The sequence below is a fragment of the Varroa destructor genome, unplaced genomic scaffold (genome assembly GCF_002443255.2).
Source record: "Varroa destructor unplaced genomic scaffold, Vdes_3.0 BEIS01000002.1, whole genome shotgun sequence".
NCBI classification, from domain to species: Eukaryota; Metazoa; Arthropoda; class Arachnida; order Mesostigmata; family Varroidae; genus Varroa; species Varroa destructor.
The window spans coordinates 41,346,096-41,366,418 of NW_019211455.1; the positions used below are offsets into that span (position 1 = coordinate 41,346,096).

At 39.2% G+C, this 20,323-nt stretch overlaps 1 protein-coding gene and 1 long non-coding RNA gene across 9 annotated transcripts in view; one reads left to right on the forward strand and one right to left on the reverse strand.

Moving 5' to 3' along the window:
• The window catches only part of LOC147757810 (uncharacterized), a 20,803-nt gene extending 19,092 nt beyond the window's left edge, over positions 1-1,711 (reverse strand). For 2 of the 6 annotated variants that reach the window (XR_015320132.1, XR_015320128.1), the window contains exon 1: positions 236-1,699. This is a non-coding gene — a long non-coding RNA (uncharacterized LOC147757810). Of the gene's footprint in view, positions 1-235 lie in introns of all 6 variants that reach the window. The other 4 variants (XR_015320129.1, XR_015320130.1, XR_015320131.1 and 1 more) reach the window with 4 other exon arrangements.
• Positions 1-19,917, forward strand: part of LOC111245138 (run domain Beclin-1-interacting and cysteine-rich domain-containing protein-like) — a 26,045-nt gene extending 6,128 nt beyond the window's left edge. For 2 of the 3 annotated variants that reach the window (XM_086978891.1, XM_086978892.1), the window contains 8 exons: positions 12,583-12,751; positions 13,005-13,211; positions 13,405-13,747; positions 13,975-14,187; positions 14,618-14,797; positions 15,033-15,207; positions 15,899-16,143; positions 18,786-19,917. In XM_086978891.1, the coding sequence (XP_086835017.1) occupies positions 12,583-12,751; positions 13,005-13,211; positions 13,405-13,747; positions 13,975-14,187; positions 14,618-14,797; positions 15,033-15,207; positions 15,899-16,143; positions 18,786-18,834 (1,581 nt within the window). In that variant the 3' untranslated portion in view covers positions 18,835-19,917. Of the gene's footprint in view, positions 1-12,582; positions 12,752-13,004; positions 13,212-13,404; positions 13,748-13,974; positions 14,188-14,617; positions 14,798-15,032; positions 15,208-15,885; positions 16,144-18,785 lie in introns of those variants that run through there. The other variant, XM_086978893.1, reaches the window with a different exon arrangement.
• The last annotated feature ends 406 nt before the right edge of the window (positions 19,918-20,323 follow it).

Genomic DNA, 20,323 nt, shown 5'->3' on the forward strand with positions numbered 1-20,323 from the left:
CCAGCTTAACTACTGCACAGCGTGATCTACCCATCTTATCATTTCTAATACAATGCAAAGCTTCGGTTTATTCACAGAACTGTTTTTAAACGTAATGTTATGATAAAAAGACATGAAACAAATGTATGCTATATATATATATATATATAGGATCGATTAAGAACTTACAAAACATGACACTGCCAATGTATAGCAGTTAGCACAAACGAATCCAGCGGCCTTTCAAATATAATACCTTTTGAACTATGAAGATTGTAGGAACTACCATCATCTTATTCCGAATCTACATGGCGCTGCCACCGAACTCGACTTCTCTCTAGAGCGACGCCATTCTTTCATCTGGTCTGTCTTCGATTGTCTGTAAAGATTGACATTATGTTTCGTCTATGATGACCGTACCCTTCAAGCTGGTTTTTTCTTATTGGATTTCCGCAAGTTGCACGTGGAATACACTGCATGTATTTCCAACTAGCCTAAAATTAATTCACGGAGTACCCATTTTTTACTCAGTTCCCGCCTTTTCAGCAATTGAAAAAGTATCTATCACTTTATCGCTCACCTTTGGCTTAGAACACAGGTCCTGGACCAAGAAAATCAGCCCTATACTTGTTGTTCCATATAGTAACATCCTAGTGTATGGGATCGTGTAGATTTCCATTCCATTTTGTTACGCATTTTTTATGCGGAAACGCGTGGAAAATTTCGCATGAAATATTTTTATCACTAAATATAATCCGCATCGTAATTAGTGTCATCGTGGGCTCTCGTACGTAATTTTTTTAGTTTCTTTTATAGTTGAATGTAATTTCATACAATATGCAATATTACTTATCGTAAGGTGATACTTATCTGTGATTGTGAATCCTTTAAAATCCGTGCCACAATAAACTTTTATTTTGTTCGACCGTTTTATATCGAACATTGAATGCGAACAGGGACGAGCAGTCATGGAATAGATGTTACTTTAGCATTCGTTATATGATTGTTATACTCTAGTACAGAAACGCTTATGTAATCACTGCATATTCTAGGAACTGTTGTTTTTGAACGAATTCTACCTACGTATACATATATGCTCATTTATTAACTATTATAAACACAATGAGACCTCTCTGTTAGTGAGTTCATTACTGGAGGCGCTTTTCTGCCCTGCATGTCGCATATTTTTTCAGCTTCTACTTGTTGATGTCACGACTGTTCCAAGTTATGTGCGCAGAAACATACGCAATTCTTATATATTTTCTTAAATCTATCAGTTCAGCTAGACAAGCGTCCTTGGCAGACTTTTCATCCCATTATAACTTAGTCAAACATCGTTGATCACTTGACCGATCGTTTTATTTAGACTTGCTAGGTATTTGATTTTTTGTTACAACAATGACAAACCCATTGATTCGACAAACAAATCGATACGAATAAACCTTATACCGCCTATAATCTTCGTCGATTACGGTTTAAATGGTAATGGTTGATGCCCGTCCGCTTATCTTGTCGATGCCACATCAGCTGTATGTAGTCTTTACAAATATATGCATTGGGAATTATGCAGATTTTGAGATTAATATTCGTAATAATTTTGAATAAGTCTATTTTCTTTGTCTATGTTTGATACTTCCGGCCTTCTATGACTCTTAACTTATCTGTTTAATTACATCAAAATATGCTAATCCGCAAATCTGGCGACCATCACTAATGTAACTACGCAGATAGAATATTATTGAAACAAAGCGTTTAGTTGACTTAAAAATTTTATATGGCGTCAACCCTACAAGCCCATATGCAATTACGCTTTCGTGCCGTAAACATTTCATTCCATATCCACAATATATATATACTTTGGTGATTATATGCACCATATATATATACATATAAGGTGCATATATGCCACACAAAATTTGCAAGAGTCAGTAAGTATACGACATGCATCACACGAGAGATAATAAAGATATCTATATATTCAGTAATATTCTGCGGTAAACAACATTACCTCTATCGCATTATAGGGTAGCATGGGAAAGTTGATAACAGAATGTATTTGATGTGATGAAGGCTTTATTCGGTCGACAATACATTGGCCAGCCAATTGACAGCCTCTCGAATCAACGGCATACAAGCGGCTCAGATGACCAATCATGATGTACTCATCAGTCTGAACTGGTTTCCCAGCTGTGATATGGTTCGTCTGTCGCGTAAGACTTCGCTTATCAATACTGTACCGCTTACATTGTGTAATGCATATCGAAGATACTGGTGGAATAGTGAAACCTTACTTGAAAGCCTTGGTATGACGTCATTTACCACAGAAAGACGTAGATAATCATGCAGGTGATAATGTATGTTTGAGAAACGGAGGTCTCTAAAAACGTTGAATTGGACAGTTCGAGCAGTGTTTATTTCAACTAATTGATCAAAGCTTATTATACTTGCTAAGAAGCATAATAGGAAAGATTAGCCAGCAGAAAAACTTCCTTGCGTCTAGCCAAAGGCTAAATGCAGATGAAGTAAAATGCTGGTCGTCACTGTTGATCTCATCGCTACGCTTTTTGGTCAGCCTCGGCTCATCGGAAAATTATTGCGAGTTAAACAACTTTTTACATGCTTGTACGTTTGCTCCAACTTCCAATCACCTCACTGGTTCATTGAAGGATTACAACGTATTTAGATGATACGAGCGAGAATTAGTAAATGGAAGCGGCATAGAAGTGATCCGAGAAATATATGACTGTAAAGATAGCGAAAGTTTTGCTATTGCTATGCAGTTCTCTTGCCAATAAGGTATTGAGAAGACAGGTAGTTTTACTGAATATGAAATTTATTCAAACGCACAATACCTATAACTAACCATTAAGTGATGCTGCTGTTAAAATCTTTTTCATCAATCGTGAATGCGTTTCGTCCAGTATCGATAAAACGACCAGATCCTTGGCAAAACTTAATTTTTCAATTTCAGCCTGCCCAGACATCTTGCCCTAATCTAATCTTATTAACATTATCAAAGAACGATCCGTCCAAAGATAATCATTTCTCATGATTCGCTACGGCAAAGTTTGCTACTGCAGACCACCCTGCGGGGTCGTTTTTACGTTGCTTTGCGAGAAGGAGTCCAATAAAATGCCTTTGCTGTCATAAAACTATGCTAATCGCTTTACGTCGATACACTGTTAGCTAGCTTTTATTTAGTTATTATTTATTTTTTATATAATATATAAATACATTATTTAGTTATTAGCATAACTGAAATAATATACTTATGTAAAACCCTCATTAAAGCGGGGCTTAACTACAACTGGATTAAAATAGATATAAGAGGATCATTAATGGCTAGTACGTTGATACCACTTTTTAGGTAACAAAGGTTATAGCACAGTAATTCACCTACAGATCTCTGCTGGAAGGAGTTCCGAAATAGTCGGATTTCGTACGTCGTCCGTAAGTTAAACAACGGCATTTATAGACTCTATCAAAAGGCTGCCCATTACAGAAGCCCATAAGGGGGATCGCTAACTTCTTATCGCGTATGCGTCTATGTGTTAAGTACACATGGCCCCTGTGCGGACTAGAACAAAATATTTCAAGGCTTCGATGTGATTGAACTATGTTGCCAGCCGAATGAGGTTAAAGAAAGAAGCATGTTAGGTATTGCCATTTTATTGTTAGGTGTTACCATTATGACGAGTAGACGCACAGGGCAGACTGTGAGCGCAGTCTAAACGGTGGCTTGGAAAATTCGAGGATGGAAATAACTCAGCAACGTTTTCATAGGCGATAAGGCGCGATATTTCGGTTTTGATTCAAGATAAGGATTGCACTGTTTGTTTCCACCAGCTCTCATGTACCGCTATGGCAGCCAGTTGTTTTGCCTAGGTAGTAGAGAACGTGTGACGCCGGTTTTTGCGCCGGTTAATAATGTCGACTCGACCTGTTCATAAGGTGATCAACGACAGCTGACTAAATTCGACGCATCGATGGGGTTCGGACCGAATTCTAGTCAGGGAACAAATACGATTTATACTCTGTGTGTGCCGTTTTCCAGTAACAGCAAAAAGCATCGAATTTTAGCATATTATCGGCAATTGGAGGAAATGTCTATGATTGTAGAGTGAATGATCGTTAATGATTTTGGTTCGGTAATATTATAAAGGCTGTTGAGCATCTCTATATGTTCCGAATTTAACGACAGGTATCGTCGTTAGGCATTCCATCAGTAGGCCGGTTCCAAGCGCGAAACGAGGTCTGTCTATCTACGACCGGGTTCGAACATGGAATACAATGTATCTCTAAAATCAGCAGGCAAATACGTTATCTATTAAGCTATCACGGCGACTTGTTGAACAATCTATGTAAATATTTGATGGAATTAATAAAAATTTTGAAACGACAAAAAAAGAATAGGGCGCTGAACTTGTCACCAGAATACCCTATTTAGCTGTTTCTTTTCTATTACAAGTGAAAGTCTACGTCATCACGGGAAAGACCATTTACGGAATAGACACGGGCATGAGGAATTATTTTTCTTGTAAGCAAATTATTTAGTAACGTTATTGATACATTATTTAAATTTGAAATGTAACAAATTAAAGGAAAATATCTATCTCAAGCTAATAGGCGCATTTGTGTTGTAATCAGGATACACTGGCAAAGCCAATACAGTTGGCATTGTAGGCAAATTTTTACCACACTCCCTATTCGCCAGTCACGTTTGTTCCTTCTCGCGTAGCTCTGTCTTTGCCTACTTTTTTTGATGTATAACCTAGATATTCAAATGCGCCAAGAAGCAGATGGCACTGAAGGGCCCGTTTAGCTTGCGTGCTTACCTACGCGCGCTAACCCAATTCGGAGCGTCATTCTATTGATAAGGACGACTGTTAACTATGTTTATGATTCTTTGGCTAAATTTGAACTGCGGCAGGCAGTAAGTGCGTGACTTGACGAGGACCAAAGAGCTGTGGCACCTCGGTAGCATTTATTTCTCTTTGCCAGCGCAGGCGTATGGCTAGCTGCCTGACGTGTTTCTCAGGCCGCCGAAAAGGGCGCAAATTTAGTGGCGGCTGCTAATGTCCTAAGAAAACTGCTAAGGCGCCTTGAGCTTGTTAAAATCCTGCAATCAGTAGGCATAGAACAGATGAGCTGCATTATGTGATTTGCGTGAAATCTGCGGCGTTCAGTTCGGGGAAAAAACGTAGCGTTTTTTGGTAGTTTACAAGTTTTTACCTTTATTTGCTAGCTATCTATCTCCTAATTCCTCCTAAAAAACGTTTAATTGGCATTTTATCATAGTCAAAGATTTTAATTACTCTGCACAAAGATACGAGATCTTTCACCGTATTTTTTAATCCCGTATTAAGAAAGAGCTCAAAATATGCAGTGTAGCTCACTTACTTTCTACGGTGCTTTGATAACTTACCATTGTTGTCTTACACAATACCTACCGAGTCGAAGAACCGACCTTTAATTTGATCAAGCACTGGCGTTACCGATGCACAGTTGCACCGAGCTTCGGTTCAGCCAACATATTCGCAGGAAAAACACAAGCATATAAACGTGGAAAAACTTCATCACACAGCCATCACTATTAGTCAGCAATTAGTATAGCGCCAGCAGCAGAATTGCAAAAAGTAGGTTAGGCTTAAATCGAGCTGATTGTCCATATCAACTCCTGTAGCAACGAGATAATTTGCTAAACACCTATTTAGATGTGGCACCTTTCATATAATGGGCTCAGTCTATCGATGCACTACGACATCATTCACCAGTGGCCACTTACCCCATGTATCGTATGGAGTCGAAAAGACAGCAGTGGATATCTGCATGGAGGCTTTAACGCGGTAGGTTAAGTCACATGCAAGTTTCTACGGTTATGTGCGTCGTATACCGTCTGCCAACACTTTTGTTGTATATTTAAAGAAAAAAGTGCCGTCAATAATGTCAAACAACGACGGAATTCTCAGCCTCGATCAAGCTAATCACTAAACAGGTCGTGGCCATCATGAAGAAGCGGCGTAAAAACCAAGTAATCCATTATTGAATTAATACAATGTATTTTGTACACGCGTTGTTTTTGTGCTGTTGGGGCCGATTTTATGTGTGCGAGTCAATAACGTGCCGTTGCGATTTCATAATTATCCTGCGCATTTCTCTAAAACTCATATATCGCGAAGACCAGTCGGCCGTAGAATACGATTTCTCAAATCGTATTCGGTGTTCGATTAGTGTTAATGGAACGGTGCGTAGAAAGTGCCCACGCCTGCGACGAACTTTGGTCTTCTAATGGCAGTGCCGCTGGCACACATCTGCAGCAGAACGGCGTGAACGTCTGGGAGTACTTGATTTTAATAAAAATCAATGTGGGTTTGATCCGAGCGCGATTAATCGATACTGTTCTATACGAATTACTCGTTATCCTCTACATAAAGAAACACTCTAATGTATTCGTAAATATTTGGTTCGCTAGAATGCTTGTATTGTTTGTTCCTGTCGTAGGGAACTGGACGGGACCAATGGCTATTTGTTAGAGGAGTCATCAGATCGAATTATGCCAACTATACCACTATTTATTTCCAGTGGCGCTACCAGCCGCTGACAAGGCGGGATCATATTATAAATGCTATCCGCGTGCATGCGTAGTGTTAATCGTTTTTTTTTAACGGGAGGTTTCGACCGATTCGCGATTTGCTTCGTTATAGCACAAAACGCAGTAATCCCTTTAACTTTGTTTCGCATTATTGAATAATAATGATCCATATATAATGCTTAATTACTATCCAGAAGTAGGTATAGAAGACTCATGAGTTTAGTAAGGATGTAATATGGAGAATGCTGTTTGAAGTCCCCGCTACGGAGACAAATACGCCTAGATGGTGTCCATAGATGAGATTTACTTATCGACTTTTTTAAAAAAAATAATAACTCTCCAGTTGTCAGGAAATTTTGTCCTTATAGATCACCGAATAGAAATCAGCATATCTATTGCGACAACACTAACGTTTCGTCAACTGAGATGTTGTTTCCTATGCTAAAAGGTACCCTCTAAGACAATATCGGTTTAACTCGTTCTCTCATAGCAGTATCGCCAGCCGGGTTTTACATAGAAATTGTTCATTAATTTACTTAGCCACAACGTTATTTCGTTTGTACTGCTTCCTATTAGTCAAGGGAATCCACGTAGACCGGAAGTCTGTTGTCGAACTTCCTTTACTGGTCATCAACTAGCTCTTGATGTTGACGGTGTCTTTTTGTTTTTGTTTTATCTAACTCTTTGTTGCAATTCCGGCAATATAGGCTCGAAACCGCTACGATTTAGGTACCCTCGGCCTCGCGGCGCTTCTTACTGGAGTCTTCTTATGAAGCTGACGTCGGTGAATCTATGTTGTCTTAATACCATTTTGAAAGCTACTTTTAGGGCTTCATTCGGGGTTGTTAGTGCGCATTTGACATGTTCTACTCTTTGCAGTATAGACGGGGTCCTTGGTTGCGTCCCTTTTCCGCTAGGCTGAAACTAGTGGCTCCCACATCCTACCCACTTATCGGGGCTGGCTCCGGCTCCCCCGCGTACAACGTTTCAAGTACGGCGAGCCCGACGAGTGGCAAGTCACTATCAGTCGACCAACTGATATTGATGGTTTGCTCTATAGTTAGTTCTACCATAGATAGAAACAACAGCAACAAAAACCACGGTTGTTTTGTGTGTATATATGCAACACTGATGGACGTCTTATATTTGCCGACAGAACTCGTTCGGAAAGCGCTGGAGGGCTAGCCAATTGCTTCACAGTTGTTCAGAAGTTTCAATTGTAAAAGGTCTCCAGTCAGTGAGGAAAACAGAGTGGATTATAGAGTAGCACATTCGCGAATCAAGTTATACCGGAAAAGAGAATGCAGAAAACAAAAAGTGATGACGGAGCGCTAGTCTATAACGATGTTACTGCGACGAAGAAGCGTTGACGTTTGAAGGGAAAGAAAGGGCACTGTTTGATTGTGACTTAGGTAGAAAGCACTAAAGCCCCATGAACATAAGATACGTCTAGAACTGCGTTGTGGATCTGGAATGACCATTATTTATGATGTCGTTGAAGCGAATTGAACCGCAACTACAAATATTATGGTTGCTCCGTCCCGCCGTGGCCTGTAATACAACTAATTCCCTGGGAAAAAACGTCGATCGGACGAACATTTAAAGGCTCACGCTGTGCACCCGTACAATTTGGCGTCACTGTTCATTGCACAATGAGACGCGTTGTATTTAACACGACTTCTGGCATTTTTCTTTGCCAAGGCCCGTCGGTAAACGATCCGAGAATCGGCTTGTTGTCAGATGAGGGGGTAATCGTAGAATGATTGTCGCCTCCCCCGACTCGGACGTAGGCACTGAATCTCCGTGTTCCCCGTTGGTTTAGTAGTCGCAGGATAGCGATGACCAGAGTACGCGGGTAGCATCTAGACGAGAGCTAACGATTCCGTCGATTTTGTTAGGGTTGTGATACCACCAAAGCACGGGGTTTCTTCAGCTGCTGCACTTCTAATGTACGGGGCTACCTGGAACATATTGATCTAGAACATATGTAAATTGTATGGATGGTGCATTCACTAGGTATGTACTTATCGTGCACCCACACATTTTGATTTATAGATGCCGGCTAATATCTAGAAACTATTTTACGATCAGTGATGTATAAAATCAATCAAAGATGGAAACTACTTTACCAGAATACTTTATTTAGGTCTTAATTGATGTCTTGAGGCTTTCAGCGAACGGTGTCATTCTAAGGGATAATCAAATGAGGATGGTGGACTTATCGTGATCGTGTACTCTATGAAACGCCATTTTAATACTAGTTGACCGCAGCCATCTAGAAGCGCATACGATATCTATTTGAGGTTAGCAGAGTCGAATTGTTTTGACAAACGAATTTTTTCAGACGGGCCGTAAAGAGCGTTTTTCGTAGTTTCCGAGAGTGTGGAAGGGCTAAGTATAAGTCCTCAGAGATTGTTACGCTTCAAACATGCTGCCGAATGTTATTTAATGGCAAACGAAAGCATATGGCGCGTTCAAACTGGGGAAAAACTTGCCAGACTATTTGTCATAACATGTATTCGCTACTCTTGATACCAGCCGAAAGCCAGTTTGTTCTAAAATAAAATGGCGAAATGTATGCAGAGAATATCAATTGCTAATAGCACCGTCCAGCTAAGCTGCAACGGTGAACGAATGTGTTTTTTTCCACTTCTTCTTGGGTTTTTTTGCTATATTGAACCTTCGCAATTTTTTCAACCTTTGCCCTGCTGTTATCCGAAAATTCAAACCCGCTGGAATTTTTGTTTTGTGGCGCATTTGAGCTACACTTTAACGAGGTTACCCTTACCGATATAGCTTGGTTAGTATAAGTTAGAGCTTGGTTAATATAAGAAAAGCTGCCGGCAGATTAGAGAAGGCAGACTAGCTAGCAGTTAAGGTCTCAAGTAAAGCTATAATCGTTGTGGATTGTGCTTATATTGAATAAGCATGCTTGCCAGAAGTGGCATTTGTAATCCACGCAAAAGAAACGACAGATCAGAAAAATTTGACATGTAGACGCGCAAGCCTATAGGGGACTTATAGAAAGCGTTTAATACAATTTTAAAAGATGCACTTTATATGTGGTAATCATTTTCTAAGTATACACAATAGTTTCTATGAGTTAAGTTTACGATTCGACGTATGCTAACAGCTAAAGTGCGAAGAAAATACGATTTGGGGATTTTGTCGATGTTTGCAGACGACGTTTGATTGATTTTCAAAAAAAAAACACGTTGAGGCGCAGGTAGCTCAAAATATGCCAAGCATACGTTATCATTAGTGTAAGGTTTCATGTTATCTTGAGAAAAAACACCCAAAGTGATTAGACTTGAAACTATGAATTCCACGAAACGGTACCAAGGGGCATCCTGACAAGCAATTAGCAGCTCATCATACCGCGATCGCTTGATTAAAAGTGGAATTTCTTGAGACGGGAGGTTCCGTGTACAGAAATCCCCGCGAGAGTTAAATCTACTCGCACGAGTACCGTTACAGTCGTTGCAGCTCTTTACAATGCTCGTCTATTGAAATCATTCATTTAATCGAAATCGTTCATTTGATCGAAAAAACAAACGAGCGTTAGGCTAAGACTAAAATGTGTTTATGATCATTATTAATCGAACCTCTTTTACTCGAGGGAAAAAGAGAAATGTATTAGTTCTTAATATGTTAAAGGCGCCCTTAAAGTTGAAGGCTATTCAGCAAAAGTTAGGGGTTAATATTTTTTTAATAACTCAATACATCAACCCTGAACATAATTGGTCTCTCTATAAGTATCGACCACGTTCTTAAATTTAATCCAAAAATTTTTATTTGCATAGAATTCTCATAAGTTATATTTATTAAACAGGATTAGCGCCCTATGAGCTGTAGATTGTATGGCAACTACCGTAATGGAGAAGTTGGAGTGCCTAGAAGATGCCTATTTCACGTCTTGTTTGTAGTTAGTATTTATTTTCTTATTCTTGGCCGATTTTCCAACTTACAGTTTTCGGCCCCGGCATGCCTCAAAACATTAGTAATATATATATATATATATATATATATATATATATATATATACATATATATAGATGTGTCGCCCCATTGGTCTTGTTCCATTTTCTCTCCTACTACGGAGGTACCTCTTCAGGAGGAAAAGATTCTGCTAAAAAAAAGTTCTGCGCGCCGAAGTAATTTCGGGGTTCGAACTTTAGATTTATGATGTATTCTTTCGATTTTCGTCCTTTTTTTTGCCCCGCATTTGTTTGATCTTTTCGAAACGGGTTTCATGACCGCAAAAATGACTATAAAAGTGGACGTTCTAATGACGTTGAAGTTTTATCTCCTCTTCTACACGTTGTCTCCCCCTAATAACTTGCAACAATGGCTAATAGGTACAAAACTATAATAAACTGATCTCAGCTTCTTCTCTTACAAGCAAAATAAGTGCGTCGGGTTTTCACTTTAGGTAATACTGTTAGATATTGCTCTAAACAGCTAATAACCCCTTTCAGCATAAAACGAATGGCCTATCTAGGCTCAATTTTATATCACTATCGACCACCTTATGCTTCCTGAAATATTGAAGTTAAACACGCTCCCATTGCACGGGTAACCTGTGAGTTTGAGTAAAATGTACGTTTAGCACTTTATTAATAGATCTAGTAAAGCCTGTCCGTTTCGAATGGCAACTAATCGTCGATAAAGCGTGCTACGTTCAGTTTGTGCCGCTGATTATCATACGACATCCGTTCGTGGACTAAGTCGATATAAATCCCGGAAACAACCCTTACTTCTGGAAATATGTGACACACTGGAAATGGAATTTGAATTTGCCACAACAAACTAACAACGGCATTTCGCTGTTGGATTAGTGAATAGACTGCGGCAACTAAACAATATTGCCCCAGGCTATTATCTTATAGGGGCTTCCTAACTATTAGCGAAAGAAATAAGATCTATTCGCGTCTTGAGCTGCTGGTGTATATATATATATACAGTGTTCTTGAAAAATACACTGTACTTCATTTGAAGTATTATTTTATAACAGCACAGCAGTACTTGAATGTACTGCAAGAACTATTTTTACCACGCATTCAGAAGGACTTTGGTGGAGGTAGGGAGTTTCATTTATAATCGCACAAAGCGACTGCGTATTACCATTGTTATATGGGAATATATCTTAGTGAGGACCTTTTAAACAGAAGAGTTTGAAGAGGTTCGTTCCCCAGCCTTAACGCCAATGGATTTGTTCTTGTGGAAGTACCGTAATAATAAAGCTTACACGACTAAATTGACGGCACTGAAAGATTTGAAGACATGTGAATCAAGAGCCCGTCGTTGTCAGCTTATGTAGATTTTTGTAAAATTGAAATATTAATTATTATTATTTATGTAATTGAACACTGGTCATTCAAAGTGCTTTGACGTTTTCGGGCCACCGTATACACGTAGCTTCTGAAGGCCGTTTGTGTCCCCTGTAGGAATCGCCTGTATTGTTTGCCCAGCGTATTGGTCGAAGTGAATAACGGTAAGTTATGATTATAAGGGCGTACTTGTGTCGCCACATTTGCTTCTGCTGGCCACCGATGGCCTTCAGGTTAATGAGTGTCTATAATATTCCGAAGGGACTAATCCGGCTTTTGTCACTAGCACATTTACGAGTTTAAGCGTCTTCGTTTCCATGTCAGGATTTAAGACAGGTACAATCTAATATTTCCATCCTATCATTACGCGTGGAAGATAGTCAACAATGCAGTTCTTCATTTTGTAATTAATAATGTTTTCTACGAAAGTTTGTATATAGCAAATAATGCATGGATAAAGTTCGTTTGACCGCATCACCTCATGTGAACTAATTGGCACAAACGTAATAACGTGGGGATGGACCCAGTTGGATCAAAAGACAAATTTAAGCTGTTCTCCTCACATTCCCTCCTGTTATACTACATAGTATTTTTTTGAGCTAATTGGCTGTTTCTAATTTACTATAACTCGGTGGATCATCTTCGCTATTGCTAATATTGTTTTTGCTGTTTTTGCTGCAGGTGGTGACTACGATACCGTGCACGGTTCCATCCACCCATCGATCTCCAACCGAGTCACAGGTGGACAGTTCCGCATCTACTTCGCCTCTAATATCCAGCAGCGGCGGACGAAGTAGCGCCTTCTCGAGCAATTCGAGTCTGCGCAAGAACTCCAGCTTTCTTGATGGCGGTAAGTTGTTGCAGAGGAGTTTCCGAGCACTGGGGAATAGGAGCAAAGGTGCGCGCGGGAAAAGATAATTTGTTTATCTTATATTTCATTAAAATATAGGTGATTTAGTTTGAGAGTTTATGCGCAGTAGCAGAAGGTACCTATAGTTTACTACCCTACTGTTTAGACGTGGCGTCTCAACGCTATTGTATTTAGTTCACTAGAAGCCGATGTCTTAATTGATTCTATACGAAGATTCCGTTAACTTTTGTAGGCGCTCGGGATGTTCTTGCACCGACCGAATGCGGCTTTCCAGTACCAAAAAAGGGTCAAACGCTCTACGATTTTTTATCATCTAGCGATTTCAATTCCTTCATGTCGCCCCTCGACAAAGAAAACGCCCATTTCTATATTGCAGAAGTCGTAATTCAAGCGATGGAGCATTTTCAATGCTGGAAACGGAGTCGAAAAAATGTTACTGGTAAGTAGATCGAACGCGAGCTTTCAGATGTTAAATCAACAGCCAGTTAAATTCTGCTACTCTAGTTAATCTTACTTACTGTTGTCAAATGAACCGATTGTTACCAAAGGCCGGTCCTTTGCTAAGATCGACGTGCGACCTAATTAATAATGTGGTCACGTTTTTATGTATTTACCTCTGTCAATCTCTATAGCTCGAAATATTAGCAAATCTGAATTTGAGCGTGAGTCCACGCCAGAAGCCTGCCTTCGGACTCGCCGAAAACGACGAGAATCTTGCAGAATGCAACTGTCTGTCAGTGAAGACATGACCGCTTCTAATAAGGACTGCACGGCTTCGCTTAGCCTTTCGAGCTCGGATCACGATGAAGGCGAATTCGACTCCATATCTAAGGCTTCCTTTAGATCGATCGAATCTCAAGCGCCAATGTCCGCTGAGAGAACTGCACTTTGTCTACTTCGAAATTTTCGGGACAAACCTTTGCTAAAAGCTAGCGATTTAAAGTGGATTGTCGGTAATGATGAAACACCTCAACAGTATGTATTTGTTTCGTTTTATGCAAAATTTTCCTCTCACATGCGCTTGCATGCAGCACTCAAGAAATAACATTATGTTGTATTAACCTGCTTTTGCCGAGGGTGCTGAGTACATTATATTATTATAACATGAATATTTTTAATAACAGAAATAGTGGTTGATGATGCTTCCGTTAGCAAAAAAAAAAAAATTGTAACGCTCTGTGATTTCTGTGTGATTTTGTTAGGATGATCGTTTTGCCCGATAGCTGGGCTGTTTCACCGGATGATAGCTCTAATAACATCCGTAAACGTGGCAGTGAGTTCTGGGCCCCACCCAGAAAGCAGATCATATTCAATAAGATCTTCGCTGAAAGCACTGTGAAGATCGCTCTCGAAAAACAAAATTTACGTTGTGCCGGCTGCGGAATGAAAATGCTTCCGAAAACAAGTCGGCCAAGGTGGGACAGTATTTGCATATATATGCTTACAGTGTGAAGTACATAACTATTTACAATATCATATATATTGTACAGATGTAAAAACAAAGCTTTCGGATTTCTCGAGCTATCCAGAAAATTTTGTCTCACTCGGCATTTTTTTCACGAAAATCAATATATTGATTTACGGTGATTGCCAGAACATTGTTGACCTATATGAGAGTTCTAACAAAAATTGTTTTGAAAAGAAAGATCCCTCCAAAATCCATATATAAGCTTACTTGTTAGCTTCAAGAATTTTTCTTTTCAGCAGTCTCGATTTGTATTCTAAACACAAAGAATCTGTGCAGAAAAATTTCTAGTTTTCTAGAAGTTAGAAACATTCGTTTCTGTATTATAACACTATGCATTTGTGCTTCTTACCCTTTGGGCTTCCCAACCGGACTATCAGACTTTGTCACTACTTAGGCAAACACTTTTGTCAAACATGCCATCATAACTACAAATCTGTCATACCAGCGCGAATCGTGCTGAAGTGGGACTTCACGCAGTGTCCTGTATCGGACTTCGCTAAGAACCTTCTCGAGTCATTGTACTGTGATCCTGTCTTCGAATTGTACGAATACCACCGGTAAGTAACAAATTGAATGTTTGTAAACGTCATTTTTGCTTTAGTCAGAAAGATGTTGTATCATTTTAAGAAAGTACAGAGTGGGAAAAGACGGAAATGTCGGATTATACTACTAGGAAACAAAAAGAAATGCAAAGTATTTCCACAACAATGTGTTTCAACTATTAAGAACTTCATCACGATATGCTTGTAATATTTAGCTTTCTGATAACTATTTTATCGTTTTATCACTCAGGACCGTACTCAAGAAATCGCGTATGTTAGCTAAAGTCACGGAGCTTCGTGGAACACTAATGAAGTCTGCTCAGTACGTCAAAAGCTGCAAGAATGCAAATAAAACACGTTTGCTTCGGATACCCATTCACCTTTACACGGATCAATTTAAATATTCACTGGATGACTTCATACAGGTATGTCTGTTATCTTTTTATCGTATATGTAGTGATTGTACTTACTTGTTAAAAGGCCCAACAAATAGTTGGGCCGCCACATACATATATAAATCATGATACAATATGCGCAAAATCTTTTTTTTTGTTGCTCCTATAAATATCCTATTGAAAACTCAGCCTACGACATCAAATAAGAGGAGCAAATGCAAAGGCGAAGTTCCTGTTGATACGTAGCAGCTCTATGCTGAATTCAGCAATTTAAACGACGCTACACGAATGTAATATTACGTTAATTACTTATGTATATATATATATAAATACACACATTTTCTATAATGTAAAAAATGTAACATAGATATAATTGAGCAATATATTAGCAAATAGTTTGCAGGTATGACGGACATACCAAATCGCACATCTATTGACGGTATTAATGGCTGTAAACAATTTACTAACGTGGAACCGGTCTGAAAAAAAATTTTCTATTAGTAAATCCGAACAACAAATACTGAAGTAGTAAATTGTGAGGCTCGTGTAACGAAAAAACACAAAACTTTATTTTATCTCTAGGGTGAAAGATTCATGTGAATAAAGTGTAAAGTAGGAAAAAGTGGACTGCAGAAAAAGAACTAGACATCTAGTTAATACATAAATGTTGTTTCAACCTGTGAACCTGTTTTTTTCTAACTTTATAAGCTTAACCTTTTAGGCCCGCAACGGCGAATTGCTTCGTGCGCTACAGCAGACACATGAGGCCTGCGTAAACCACGTCCGTACGTGTCAACTCTGTCGGGGTCAGGGTTTTGTGTGTGAGTACTGTCGTCGAGGCGACGCCATCTTCCCATTTGACACCCAGACCGTTGTCCAATGTCAAGCCTGTAACGCTTGTTTTCATCTTACATGCGTTATGAAGGGCCCGTTCAGCTGTGGGAAATGCGAACGAATTCGGCAGAGGTGAGCACTGCACTTCAATCCTCCCGTGCAGCAGAAGCTGCTTTCTTACAAGTCACACACGAGAAGCGCAAAACATGAGCAAGCACAAGGGAACTGCGTCACATCTATATATAATACGGACCGTTACCTTTACCACAACAGCTGCCTGATACCATGATGTATGCTGTTGAGTAAAGTGCGATGTACTAAAAGGCGTCCGAACAATGGCTAATTCTATTCACAATCTACCAATGGATTAACTAAGCAATATATCTGATTAGTGATCATAAACTTACTGTTGGACAGATCAGCACAGTTGACACGACTTACTAGAGGATATATCATATAGGAGTCAACTGTAGGAAAGTTCAATAAAATTCTGGTTAATGCTGCATGATTTCAAAAACAAACGAAGGTCATCATCTAGGTCCAGCTCATAACGTCAAACAAAATGGAAGCATCGTGGAGTATAGTTCGTACTATCAACTAGGACACCCTCTACGAATAATCTAACAAAACGCGGTCATCCCCGGGCATCAATATGGACCATAAACTTTTCCAACTTACTAGCAATATGAGCAAATTACTATCAGCCATGTTTTTATTATCTCAATTTCTGCACATGCATACATATGATAGACTTTGTGAGGACACCACTTATGACTGAATAAAAAAAATGTTTCTATTTTTTACGTGTGATGCTACCATCGCTTCTAAGCGAAACAACGTACGCCGGTTTCGAATATGTTATTAAGTGTGTTTAAGTTGATTAAATGGGCGCATTAATTTACAATTCGGTGAGTCGAAATAGTCGTCGGTACTTGCGGCAACGTCGACAGGAATGGTCGCCTAACAAATATATTTCTAGCCAAGAAGACACTGAATTAACGCTCAGCGATGAAAGCTTCCACTGCGCACTGCTCAAAAGAGGACAACTGAAATGAATAGATCTATTATTTCAACTTTACATACAAAGGAGTACTATGCAAGTTTGTACTCAATAACATAAATTAGCTTTATTAGAATCCTATAGCTGATGCACAAGTTTCTCTGGCAAGATCGCCAATCAGATTTTGAAATAGGGGACCGTGCATCTAAAATGCTGGGCTAATTTCCTCGAAACGAAAATTGTCGTTGACATTAGGTTGTCGGCGAAAAAAATCCGGGTCAGTGGAGGGTTATTTTTTTTGGAGAATTTTGATACCATTTCCGTAGAATCTGGTTCCGCGTTGAATGTTCGTGTTTATAGTATTTCTTTATTTGGTAATCTTATGAGTTACATCCTAAGTTGAAGTTCAGAGCGAGATGCCATTGTGGTTAGGTAACGATATCAACGTGAATCTTTCTCATGAAATATGACAAGGAGCGTGTGATTTTCCCATTATTATTTATTTTAACCAAGTACGCTGCGATAAATAAGGAGGCTTGCTACCCAATTTGTGTTTGAAGGAGTAATATGTTCTTAAACCATATGATTGTGTGGAAAAATGATGTTACACGTCTGCTGTATGGAACATGCTCGAATTTTACCACACGAAATATCGGATAGGCTACGAGCAGTCCTTAGATCATATCTGTGTATGTACGTATATATATATATTGTTACCTTTTAGGTATCACACAAGCAGGGAATAGTGTTGTCTGATGCAAATTGTTAATTTTGTCCTGGTGTAGAATACAGCCTTCTACAGCTGCCTATTCTATACCGATTGCTTCACTATAGGCGAGATTTATAGCGAGATGATTCTATACGTTTAGATTATGGCTTGAGCACGAAGAAAGTTCATTCTATGTTCGACAATCAGTATAGTAAATTTTTCAGCAAAGCTATAGCATACAATCTGCGACACATTCTCTCACCGTCCGGCCCTCCGTGCGTTTAGTTCAGATGAATAACTTGGCCCCTAAGCAAATGTGTTTACTCTTACTAGTCTTGTTCGTTTCCGTGCATCTACCGGTAAAATCTTTCGTAGTTACTCAGCAAATGATATCGACAAATCGTCAAAAATTTCACCGCATCGGAGACGGACATCACTGTTTGACGTGCTCTGGTTCTAGGCTATGTAGCATATACATTTGCAATATAACCCTTGTTATAAAACGATTGAATATATGTTTTAAGGTGTATTGTATGACTAGAATACAGCATATCGCTATATGACTAGAAAAAGTTTCCGGCCTGAAAAATTGGGGTCACAAAGGTCGTGGGTATTTCGGTGTGTTTTTAACCTTGCGGATAAGCATGTAAACCGACCATTTCTAACAGGTGAGGTCTATGGTAGTCGACTGCGCTCGCAGCTTATATTCACTACTCCTTGAATTAACCTTATGAAAACCATTCAACCTCAAAACCTCACGTTTGAAAACATATCAGTCAAGTTAGGTTACACTACAATCAAGTGCGTCTGTTCGCATCGAAAGGCCGATTCTAATTTCCGGCAGAGCAGATTACCTCATTATTTGCATATAATTATTAATCTTCAAGTTTCCCTATACAGGAAGTAGTTGCCACAGCGCTCTTGAAGCGAAAAAGTCGTTTTATGTTATGTACTACACAATTTTATTCTTGAAACAACAGGTTCATCGAACATAGGGCGTGCATACGTGCAATAGCAAATGGGCTCCTATTTAATTTCAATGTATTTTCCCCTCGGTCGTTTCAGGCGAACATCCGACACCATCTACGAGGCAGAAGAAGCCAAAGAATGCTAGCTTTAAATAGTAATGCGAATATACTTCTTTTCCGAGTCACTCAGAGCTCAATCATATTGTATCAGGCGGGTAGGGGGTCTCAACATGGCTACATTACATTGAAGCTATACATATAGATTTAACGACATTATCAATTAATTCTCTTAGTCACCGGTAGACGTGAAAACCGGTAGCCAAGTAGGAGTGGGTCTCATGTCGGGTACAAGTTGCGCCAGTTCACCGAATTCGTCAGACAAATAATCAATATGGACTACAATTCATTAGTGACTCTGAACAAGGCGCCCAACACTGGTACTTTACATTATTACGAATAGATGCATGCGCACATCAGGCGTCCAACACACGTTTATTTTAGTAGTTCTTTCACTAAAGGCCTAGGACGTCGTGAAATAATCACCATGACGCTGCCACTAATAAGACGGTGGCAGGTACCCTTGCCATTACGATGTATATAATAACCCAGAACAGTGTCACAACAGTTGGCCTCATTTGTCAAAGGTCTTTTGTCTCTCGTCACCTTCAGTTTGTGTCTGCGGTAATATAACGGATGTCACTATTACTCATTATCAGCAAGCAAGCACGAACTTACATACATTGATTGAACTGAACCACCCTTGGATATGCGAATAGAAACATCGTATCTCTCAGCTTCTGCTGTTACAAACGAATCTTCGATTGACGCTAGCTTTTTTTGTTGCTATCATCACTATTGTCGTTTTTATTATTGTTAATTTAATGACCGATGACTGCTATTATCAATATATTTTAACTTACGATAGCAATAACTAGTAAAAATTTTGATAATAATTTATTACATAGCGATGTATATGTGCGCTTTACTAGCTTGTCAAGGTTAGGCACATAGATCTATTTATAAGAAATAAATGCGTGACTTGAAGTATATATATATAGTGTACACGAATGCAGTGATATAATATAAAAGCAATATTCGTATGAATTACTCTACTCCTAGATCCATGGTTTGCCTGCGGCTGTCCGTTTTTACATGTTCTCGGTGAAACTCGAATAATGGAGAAATGAATAAAAATGAGAAAATACTTGTTGGTCAAATAAAAAATCAAACATACCGGTATTGTTATTTTCAATACGTTGATGTGCTCGAAAATCGGTAACAATTTCTTCAGTTAAGAGCTACCTAGCCTGCCTAGAATATCGTTGTGCATAATGAATGATTTGACCTCAGCTTCGACATGGTGGGTATCATTTTCGCCGATCAAAGGATTTTCTATGTACAGTAAGAAAAAGCGAGCAAAAATAAAAAAAATTAAGCAAGTTAAGTAAGTACTTCCAAACTATCAAAGTTATTTGCTTTTTCAAGTGACCGTTGCCTTGCCCTGTATAGTTTCGAAAGGAATGTTTATGGCTTGAACGAGTGCGCTTATTGCCAAATCGTTTTAGTTGAGCAACTAGTTGAGATGAGTTCATGGTGGGACGTACTAATTCTGGGAAGAAATAAACTGCGAATAGC